This window comes from Schistosoma haematobium, chromosome 3, assembly GCF_000699445.3.
Source record: "Schistosoma haematobium chromosome 3, whole genome shotgun sequence".
Taxonomy (NCBI): Eukaryota; Metazoa; Platyhelminthes; class Trematoda; order Strigeidida; family Schistosomatidae; genus Schistosoma; species Schistosoma haematobium.
In genome coordinates, this window is record NC_067198.1 from 3,142,712 (window position 1) to 3,154,377 (window position 11,666).

The 11,666-nt window shown below is 38.3% G+C and overlaps 1 protein-coding gene across 1 annotated transcript; it reads right to left on the reverse strand.

Moving 5' to 3' along the window:
• Positions 1-21: 21 nt before the first annotated feature.
• Positions 22-4,494, reverse strand: LIN7C_1 (Protein lin-7 C). Its single transcript, XM_051212778.1, has 4 exons — positions 4,258-4,494; positions 4,058-4,224; positions 2,124-2,412; positions 22-1,879 (listed from the first exon to the last, which is right to left on the reverse strand). Exons 1-4 carry the CDS (start codon positions 4,283-4,285, stop codon positions 1,782-1,784), a joined length of 582 nt encoding a protein of 193 aa, XP_051068691.1. The 5' UTR covers positions 4,286-4,494; the 3' UTR covers positions 22-1,781.
• Positions 4,495-11,666: the final 7,172 nt, after the last annotated feature.

An 11,666-nucleotide genomic window follows, 5' to 3' on the forward strand; every position in this document is an offset into this window, starting at 1 on the left:
AGCCGTGAGGGACCAACAGAAGCCAGTCCTTTGAAGCTTTCTTTCATACCACGACACCATGTTATACACTGACCACCTCTCCGCTTCTTCCAACCAGTCCGAGTCGGCAAGTAATGCACGACATGGAATTCTATGGGACGAAATTCGTAGAACATGTCCAAGCCACTGAAGTCGGTGTTTCAAGATGGTGACATCAGTTGCATTATCGTCTCTGCCCGAACACACGATGCCGAACCTCTGCATTACTAACATGGTGTTGCCACTAGTTGCAACAAACCTTCGGAGACAGAGAGGATCGAATGCAGAGGGTTGTCTAACATCCTCAACTCGGAGAGGCCAGGTTTCACAAGCATAGACCAACCGGCCTTTTACAACCAGACTGACATCACGAAAGCGCCAAAGTGGGCCCGGATTGGCATAAGCCTCTCTGGCTTTCACTATACATGAACTGATCTCGTCACTCACGCCACCACCAGCTACCTAGATACACGACATTCTCGACTACTATTTGCTCACTATCCAGGGTGAGTACAGGATTGGAATCCTGCCAGACTTGTAGAAGTACTTCGCACTTCGAAGGTGCAAAGCACATACCATACCCACGGACACTGATTGCCAACTGACTAAGTGTGGATTGCATGACTTGGGCGTTATCGCACAGTAAGACAATATCATCCGCATACTCAAGGTCGAGAAGTCTTTTTCCAGACAACAGATCCACACCGCCATTTCTTACATCCACCAGAATGTCGTCGATGGCAAAGTTGAAGAGAAATGGTGAGATTGGGCAACCCTGCCTAACCCCACTGCTCGAATGGAACAATGGAGAGAGGTTGTTGTATGCCGTCACTCTACATGGACACCATAACTAATTTGCGAATTGATAACTAATAATTCAAATATCCATTTAGACCCGAAGGCACATTTTCATTTTCCAAGGCCACCAGGAGCTCGGACGTGATGAATTCGTAGTTGCATTTATTCTCTACCTTAATTTAAATTTAGAGTTAGGTGTCATTTGATCTCATTTCCTTCGCCTCGAATGTAGTCTTATTTTGTTAATTTCCTCTCTTTGTTCGCTTATATAACGTGTCCTTACCTAGAACGATAACTCAACTACGTACATTCCCATTTTAACGTTTATTGGATCATTCGTATCTCATTACATCCATTGTCTCAAATCTAGTACTTACTTCCACAGACAATAGTCGTTAGACTACAAACATATATTCAGTGGAATTTCTACCATTGTTAGTTTCTCGCAGCTGAAGTGATCATATATCATACATGTACATGTCTCAGCATAATCCATGAAATTCCCATAAATATATTTTAATAAGAGACATTTAGAAGCAATAACCAGTCAACATAAGTCATCAAAAACCGAGTGATCATGCTTACAAGCCTACTTCAATAACTTAAGTTGTAATTTCACAAATAAATAAATGATTAATGACTGAATTATAGTTTGACATATATTCTATTTTAAAGTCATCGAAATCATTGTTATGTAAGAATTAAATATTTTGTCTAAATGACTACAGCATGTTAAAACAGAGTATAATGAAAAATTGAAAATCAACAAAATGATCAAAAACTAATATAAACAACAAATTATATACAGATCCTAATGAGAATGTAACAAGTTAGAATAGAAAGACAGAGTTGAAAAAACAAACTATATGAAGAAAGTTATTAGACAACTCAACCTGCAGTGTTCGTCTAAATAATCTAGTGAGTGATACATCACCGCATTATGCATACACACCTCCAAATTTGTATTAACTAAGTTGCCGACGTCGAGCTTTTTGCTTGTCAAAACGTGCTTCCATCTCTTCAAGAATACGTGGTGTATATCTTACTACAAGTTTCACAGTACCTATAATGGAAAGAAGATTATTATTACAATTTTTTTGATATGATTTAAACTGGAAAAACAATGTATAACAAGTAATTATGACTATACTAAAACTACGCATAATGTGGATTAGAACAAGCATATATAGACGAGTATTCTGGCATTGTGAGAACGTGATAATAAGGATATTAACACGAAACTCCGCAATAATGAAATATCACATGTATTGATAGAGAAAAACATCTTAAAATCTACGGTACATCACCTTGTGCTAATTTCAAAAGTTCAACAGCTCTTTCATGATGTTCACTCTCCACAGAAATCCCATTTACTGATAGTAATTGATCACCACGTTTTAAACCACCATGACGATCTGCAACACCACCAGGAATAATTCGACTTATGTAAATAGGTGAATTTTGTTCTTTACCACCCATAACATTGAAACCTAGACCTTCATTAGTTTTTGGTAGTTCTATGACACGTGGATGAGCGTGTCCTTCACTTGCAGCAAAAGCTGCGACAGTAGCTTTGGCTGTTGCACTTGCTTTCACCTAATAAGAGTTTAAATAAAATGAAGAATAAAAGTCGGTCAGTTATTACTTAGAACCTAGTATGTATGTAAATCAGTTCACACTGTCATATCTCATTAGCACACCGGATGAAATTGTAAGGTCTTATCACAGAATAGTAGATGTATTAATAGTATCACCGATAATACGGAAGATTAGGCATCGAAGATATCATTCAAGAGAATACAAATTAATGTAATAACGAACTATGAGGAATTCAGATAATAACTTGGGCAGATACAAAATAGATGCGCCTGCGCTACTACAAACCTTGTCATCCAAAGTCTTTAACCACTGATTACGATAATCAGGCGGACATCATCTAGGTAGTTTACACCGACTAATACGGCTGTCTGGTTGCCAATGACTTTACGGAACGATTCCACATCTTGGCTGGGCCCCTTACGTCTATTTATTCAAGCACGTAAACGTTGGTACAAGAAGACACCAAATATATATGCGCCACAAATCACTTGATTGGTGTGAGGACTGGGACACTACCTGGCAGACCAAACAGGAGCGGGTGGTCTTCCTAGGAGACCACCTTTGACGTAAAGGTCTAATCCATAAGGCAGTGGAGCAACGTAGGTAGGTTCAGCCCCACCGGTAGCCGGTGACCAACAATAGGTTCACACGCCATTTGTTTTCTCAGGATTCTAGGGTCTATGTGCACCATTGGTTTGGAATCAGGGTTTTCCAACATCCCTGAGTGGACCCTACGTATCCACCAACCCGATTAAGGCGCCGGACATTTGCTTTTCGCCCTCTCAGTATGGGGCGGGTATGCCGGAACGAGTCCAACGACGAGGGCATAAAATTTAAAAGGTCTCTCTTATGAAGACAAACTAAGACAACTCAATTTATTTCCGTGATCTTGCTGTAGAATACGGAGTAATATAATATTGGCTTATCCCATAATGAACGATGACCCCGACATTAATGTCTTATCTTTTCCTCCCGTCTAGGACTGATCATTTGAAAGGACATTCGAAGAAAGTGTAAAAACCGAGATCACGTCGTCTTACGTCTGGAGTTTCGTTTCTCGCAGCGAGTAGTGAATTACTGGAATTCTCTAGCGGAACACGTAATATCAGCACCTCTTGCTGATGTATTCAAAACGAGATTGGACCTCTACAGTGTTACAAACTGCAAGGATTAACGTAGGTGGTATACCTCCCACCCTTATCACTGAAGACTGAATACATTCATAGAAGCAGTTACTTGAATGGTAGTAATATGTAAAAGATTGCATATAATTGTATGATACAAGGAGAAGGAACTAGTCCGTAGAAAAGTGTAAAGTAATTTTAATCTCATGTTCTAAGGGTACAGTGAGTGTATATACCTAAGCCATTGTGGTGGGTTTTGAGCTATTTCACCTTGTGATTTCAAACTCATTCCATAATCTCCGTGAACTTCAGGCTTGGGCCTTGAGAACATGCAACGACACTTTTCTAGTAGGCTTTTAAAAGCATCTATCCTTTATTGAATAAATCAAGTGGAGACGTTGACAACAATTTCCGCTAGTAGTTTACATGAATGGATTACTCAGTAGCATAAACGACAACATTGAGGCTTAGAAAATTACGTTTGTGTAAAACCCATAATACAACAAAACAATACTAACTTCTTCCGACCCATTAATATCAACAGTTGTATATATATGCTCATAAACTTCACGAATCATGTCGCAAAAGTCTGACTGCAGTATGCGCTGTAGGGCTGCCAACTTTGATGGTTGTATTTCAGGGCATCTCTGAAGTATTTCCAATAACTCCAACACTCTATTAATATCTAAAATGTGAATATAATCAATTCACAATATACCTCTCTGCAAACTTAATGACTCCGCCATTTGCTAGTGTCCAATATCCTCTTAACGAACAAGCATAAAAACCCAATGATTTTTTAGACGCGCTTTATATGTTACAATATGTTTTCAGGTTTTCCAGATATTCTAGACACGTAACTGCACTAACTGTAGTGGATAACTAGTTAAAAATATGGTTAAGTGTATATTCAATTATTTGTGTAACCATAAAATAAAGGCCATATTTCTATCTGTTTTCGACATTTAATATGTAATCAAATTTATATTCAATATCAATTGTTTCTCTGTATCAATCAAAAAATTCTTGGTTACACTAATACACTTTCACTGTTTCTGAAGAAAATAAACTCTATCTTTGTAGTCTGTTCTTCTAATTTATTGGCTCACAGCATGTGATCAAAGATTATCACAGTTTTATAGCATCGTTTTAGGCACTATAAACTACATTGAGGTACTGAATAAGACTATCGGACTTAATCTTTCCCATCACACAATTGGTACGGCCACATGCAGGTGAACCTTCGTTAATCAAGTGAACTTATTCGTGGTTTTTTTCTTTGGTGGGGCTTGCGAGTAACCTTTATTTCATAAAATTGTCACCATTTTGATATTTGTTATTCCATTTTGTTTTAAATGTCATCTGTTACAATTCTGCTTTACTCGTAAACAGACACTTCGGTTTGAAGTATTGATCTTGCTTATTATACCATTATAAACTTTGTTCATTTTCATTTCTTGAGTAAGCTAATTTACTGGAATCAATCACTGGTCTGGCGAGCACTTGCGTTTCTTTCGAAAGTGCAATTTTGAGTCTACTTACGAACATCTCGGTATTTCTTTCCTTTTTCTTAATGTTTGCTTTTTGCATTTTTACCACGTATTCATTCGAATCCGACGATATTATCCAAGTAGCGATTCAACGGGGTCATACGCTCTGAACCACATAAATGTGCTGCCATTCAATGGGTTAAACACACATGTATGATTTTCACAGATGGATGTCCAGTTTCATCTTCATAACGCGTGTTCACAGGCTCCGAAATACTCTTTCGTGCTTGGAATCCTGTCTGAGGTATCGGGTTCTACAGATAATGTCTCAGCTTCGGAAGCCTATAATCAGTTAAACCAAGCCGTTACTTAACGAACCTCTATGCCATATGAATGTGAGTTAATTGAAAAGTCACCGTCTCAGTTATTGAGCTAGATGAAGCGGTTGATTGGACCTTATGTAGTTGATGATGCTTCACTGAAGAAAATTTCGCTACAACGCTTTCCAACGGCAGTAAGGCAAGTTCTCTGCGCTTCCAGCCAACCTTTAGATTTGGAGAGTCTAGCCAGTATGGCTGGTACGTGTTACGGTACCTTACGTACAGATTATTTCACATACTCCGAATAGCATGTAAATCTTCACCATAGAGTCGTTAATAGCTAAATTAAACGACCTACGTGCACATCATACACGCAAGATTGCTAGTCTTGTGGACAAGCTAAATGCATTACAATTATTCGTTTTCAATCTCACACCTCGAGGGTCCCAATCTAGTTACGTCATTTTCCTTGTCGAGAAATGTGTTGACCAGACAGTAGCTTTACTCTCGTTACTGATTGTACCCCTGGAAGACTAGCAATACCCAAACGAACTTTCAGTGCCGCCTCTAGTATATACAAGAACGATGTTATTCTTCTGTGATATTATGACACATCTAAACCACTGTGACTACTCAACTTTGACGTCGTACATCATTTTATGAACTATTGTTTCCCCGTGGCTGTCATCTAACAGATGGTTTCGGTACAATAATCGGCTGTTTGAATGTTCGACGATATAAAACTTGTCCGGTCCAACTTATGGTCTGATGACACTATCATTAGCGCGAATCATAAGTTTACGCAGTCAAGCTAATCTCCCTCAAACTGAAAACGACATTGTCGTCCATAACCAACACTGACAGTGTTTTTCACTGGTATTATTGACATGAGTTCAGAGTGGCATCCTTGGTTTCTTATATCCTCTTTGATATTTTTCGGTTTAGTTATTAAACTCATATACAGCACTCACCGTTTATTATCCTGCAGAGACAACTTCATTGTATCCCTATCACTCTCGATCTGTAGTCTATGACCCTTACTGATTGTAACAGCAATCATCGGCTTTCCAAAATGTGACTAAAAATTGATCAAAATCTTTGCACAAAGAAACCACGACTTCGTTACACGGCCATACTTCTGTATTTACATTTAGTCTATCTATTCTAACGCCAATTGATAGAAATTTAAAACGTCGTGTTTCTTTTTCCATCATTTCCATGGTTAATCGCCTCATATTCAACCAACTTTCTAGTAATTAATGGTTGCTCGCTATTTCTCACTCAGTTTCTGCTCCCTACTGTCCGTTCGCCTTACAACTTGGTAATGCCCGGTGGATTCATATCAGTCATTTGGCAACCTCTGGTGCTCGACTAATTCCAAAATGTTTGGCACCGATTTAAATGACCGTTGAGTATTGTAGGGCCAGTGAAATTTTATTGAGCTCTAGCCAAATAACTGAATGTCTAACAGTTAAAAGATCCTTGTCGGGTCCAAATACTACCAATGAGTATCAATTAATCACTCGCCATGAACTGGCTCATGTGGTGGTGATCTCAACCTTTTTCTTGCACCGACGTCTACTAATACACTTCCGTAATAACGTTCTTTGGGCAAAATGGTCCTCAAAGCAGCCACAGTACTTTGATACAGTGAAGGGGCAGTTCACTTTAGGTGCTGATCGTGAAGTATGTTACGGGAGAACTGAAAACATTTGGCTGGGTAAAACGTTCATATTGTATATTATTAATTTTGCTGTTTTTTGGATGTATTTGTTTGATTCAACTTCTGAACTTGTTTGTTTGTATTTCTAATTCTTTTGTCTTTGGTTTGGTATTTAGGAGAGTTTGCTCTTCATAAAAGTATTATTCATGAAGGCAAAGCACAAGAATTCAACGCTACTAATAATCTCCACTCACCCAGACGTGGTTGATTAAGATATTTGGCCTTGTTCATCCCTACCAAGTAGATTCGTGTGAAGTAATTCCATTCGCATCATTATTTGTTTACTGAAAAGAAGTGACTTACATCAAGACACAAAATATCAGAAATTCAAATTTTCACTAGTCAAGATATCACGAACATATTTTACTGTTAGTCGGCTTGATAGAAATTAACTTAAACCGATTTTCTCTCATGTATAGTGAACACTAAGGTTAGTGAAAAATAAAGGAAGACGATGAAGAAATTTAGTAGAGTTAAATAAACAAATGGTCAGATATGTGACACGTGTAATGATAGAACAAAGGGTACTTCAGTATAGACACGGAGAAAATCAATTTTAAAAAATTGAAAAAAATATGTTAAAGTTGGTGATAATTAGTAATTTTCAGAAAGCTTCTGAAGGCTGTGATAATTCAATGTAATTAACGATGTTAACCGTACAACAATGCATAGAACTAAACAAGGATTTTGAGCTTTAAACGAATATACATATCACGTACTGAATTGATCCTAGGTTAAAGTTCATATTTCTTTGAAGTTACTTGCGAATTAATGAACTTGTAACAGCTTAGGTTGGTTGGTTAAGAGTTGACCCCAAACAACCAAGCATATGCCAAAACAGTATTGTTCAAGTATTCATTCACTTCCTTATCTTTTATAAGCGTTATATTCCCTATTATCTTATATTGAATGTTGAGAGCCTTTGTTTGTCTGAACAGATAATCCCACGCTCCACTGTGACTGCGCGAAGATCGAAATAAAGACCTATTCACTACTTGTCTGGTTTCTTCTATCGATAGCACGGGGGTTACCATAAGGCACGAAATTGGTGGGCCCTATTTGAACACAAATTTAACCTCATTTCTGTTATTAACATTTTTTTTACTTAATCGTAAAAGTAGACCTGATTATCCGTAAACTAATTTGAGTATATAACTAGTTTATTCCGTATTATCTTAAGTTATTCGTGTTATAGTAACCACTTTTTGTGGTAACTTTATTGCTATATTTGTCACATGCCTCATGTCAGACTCAATAGAAACCCATAATCTGGAGGATTTGTCACCAGTGGAGATAGACACTGTTATGACTACGAAATCCCGACTTCCAGAATTTGATCGTAGTGATCCTGAGTTGTGGTTTGCTCAACTAGAGCATTATTTCACGAGACACAATATCAAATCTGAAGGGATTCGCTATAGAGACTTGTGTTCTATCCTTCTTCCTTCAGTCGCCAAAGAAGTCCGTGACTTGATTTTAAGTCCACCATCACCACAACCATACACCATCTTAAGACGAGAGATAATGAACCGTTTATCATTATCAGATAGTCAAAGAATCCAAAGACTTTTTCAAGGTGAACACTAGGTGATCGGTCGCCGTCACAGTTTTTACGTCACCTCCAAGTCTTAGTGGGTGATAACACAGTGGGTGAAGCAGTCCTAAAACAAGGATGGATACAAGCTCTCCCATGCTACGTCCAACACTGTTTGGATGCACAAGATCCTGAAACATCATTATCTCATTTAGCGCGTATAGCCGACAGAATAATGGAAAGAGGTCCTCCAACCGGATCAGGCACAATAAATCACACACAAAAAGTAGAATCAGCAAAAGACCCCGTCATAGAAGGACTCATTGCGAGTGTTAAGAGTCTCACTGAGGCTGTCACTAGAATGCAAATGGGTCATAGAAACAGGAGCAGGTCACCACAACGACCACGATCCAAGTCACAAAACAGGTCGCAAATGTCCAGACAATCTGGGCAGTTTTGTTGGTACCACTGGAAGTTTTGTGTCAACTCAACCAAGTGCATGCAACCATGCGCCTGGCCTAAGCATAATTCTAAGACAGCGGAAAACGAGTAACCCCCCAGGTCGCGACGACTGAGGAGGGGCGCCTAAACAGTCGCTTGTTTTATGTTAGAGACAGAAACTCTGGCTTGAATTTCTTGGTGAATACTGGCGCTGCTCTTAGCATCATCCCTCAAAATAAAACCGAGATTAGTCGAGAAACATCATCAATTACACTTCAAGCTGCAAATAAAACTAAAATCGCGACATTTGGGCAGAAAACATTAACCCTAGATTTGGGGTTCAGGAGGCAATTCCCTTGGGTTTTCACGGTAGCCGACTTAAATCTGGCAATACTGGGGATGGACTTTCTAGAGATACGAATTTCTAGTTGACACCAAAAAACGGCGATTAACACTGAAAGAAACTTCGAATTACACAAAAGGCGCATGGTTGCATGCACTTGGTTGAGTTGACACAAAACTTCCAGTGGTACCAACAAAACTGCCCAGATTGTCTGGACATTTGCGACCTGTTTTGTGACTTGGATCGTGGTCGTTGTGGTGACCTGCTCCTGTTTCTATGACCCATTTGCATTCTGGTGACAGCCTCAGTGAGACTCTTAACACTCGCAATGAGTCCTTCTATGACGGGGTCTTTTGCTGATTCTACTTTTTGTGTGTGATTTATTGTGCCTGATCCAGTTGGAGGACCTCTTTCCATTATTCTGTCGGCTATACGCGCTAAATGAGATAATGATGTTTCAGGATCTTGTGCATCCAAACAGTGTTGGACGTAGCATGGGAGAGCTTGTATCCATCCTTGTTTTAGGACTGCTTCACCCACTGTGTTATCACCCACTAAGACTTGGAGGTGACGTAAAAACTGTGACGGCGACCGATCACCTAGTGTTCACCTTGAAAAAGTCTTTGGATTCTTTGACTATCTGATAATGATAAACGGTTCATTATCTCTCGTCTTAAGATGGTGTATGGTTGTGGTGATGGTGGACTTAAAATCAAGTCACGGACTTCTTTGGCGACTGAAGGAAGAAGGATAGAACACAAGTCTCTATAGCGAATCCCTTCAGATTTGATATTGTGTCTCGTGAAATAATGCTCTAGTTGAGCAAACCACAACTCAGGATCACTACGATCAAATTCTGGAAGTCGGGATTTCGTAGTCATAACAGTGTCTATCTCCACTGGTGACAAATCCTCCAGATTATGGGTTTCTATTGAGTCTGACATGAGGCATGTGACAAATATAGCAATAAAGTTACCACAAAAAGTGGTTACTATAACACGAATAACTTAAGATAATACGGAATAAACTAGTTATATACTCAAATTAGTTTACGGATAATCAGGTCTACTTTTACGATTAAGTAAAAAATGTTAATAACAGAAATGAGGTTAAATTTGTGTTCAAATAGGGCCCACCAATTTCGTGCCTTATGGTAACCCCCGTGCTATCGATAGAAGAAACCAGACAAGTAGTGAATAGGTCTTTATTTCGATCTTCGCGCAGTCACAGTGGAGCGTGGGATTATCTGTTCAGACAAACAAAGGCTCTCAACATTCAAGATAATAGGGAATATAACGCTTATAAAAGATAAGGAAGTGAATGAATACTTGAACAATACTGTTTTGGCATATGCTTGGTTGTTTGGGGTCAACTCTTAACCAACCAACCTGAGCTGTTACATGATCACATAACTCATCTTTATTAGCAATATTCAGAATTTTTTTTAATTTCTGACATTTGAGAATCAATAACCGTGAAGATATAATACAGTGCGTTACTGTAAGGTTACTATGTTAGCCGCATTGATTCCACATACCTAATTTTAAACACAACTTATAAGGGAACTGTTTAGTAATCATAACATTGAACTGACGATATGAATATCACGACTATGCTAACGTTAAACCAATTATTATTAGTGGCCCATACAAAGTCCTGGGACTTAACATTAGCGTTATAAAAAAGACATTTTATGTCAATAACTGATATATATATATATATATATATTCGTTGGTTTAAATATAACGTAAAATGGAAATTTACTAAACTTGTAGTTTTTTTTCTATAGTAATAATATTAATGTAAACAAAGAACTTATACTTTTCCAATATGGCACTTTGATATATCAATCTGTCCTCTTGTCATTTTTTCTCTCATATGTGAGCGACTTACGGGCAAGAAACATCGTATTGAAGGTAGGTCTGGTGAACAAAAACGCAGCCGGTCACCACAGGCTCAAGGTCATGCATTTGATCGATTTTGTTAAAGAGTCCAACTTCTAGCAAGTTCACCCTTTTACATATATGCATTACAAAAGAGTATTTTTTTTGTTTTCATGGTTTTTCGTGCACAAGATATCTACACTATGTCTATTTCCTTCCAGAATACCAATCCGTTCTGGAGACCAAGCACTTACATGGAACCGAACAATTATCAATTACATTTATGTATTTCCATTTTGTATCTTATTATTTTATGCAGGCAGTGGAGCAGTTCTTCAGGTTTGCTTGATTTTCACCATTACCTTTGAAGTAGATTCTTCTTTACTTTTTACT

Excerpts from the sequence above, each read along its gene's own strand:
- LIN7C_1 (XM_051212778.1), bottom strand. The coding sequence starts at position 4,285 with ATGGCGGAGTCATTAAGTTTGCAGAGAG. Across the intron at positions 4,225-4,257 it reads GTCATTAAGTTTGCAGAGAG|ATATTAATAGAGTGTTGGAG; the intron begins GTATATTGTGAA and ends TTCACATTTTAG. Across the intron at positions 1,880-2,123 it reads ACTTTTGAAATTAGCACAAG|GTACTGTGAAACTTGTAGTA; the intron begins GTGATGTACCGT and ends TTTCCATTATAG.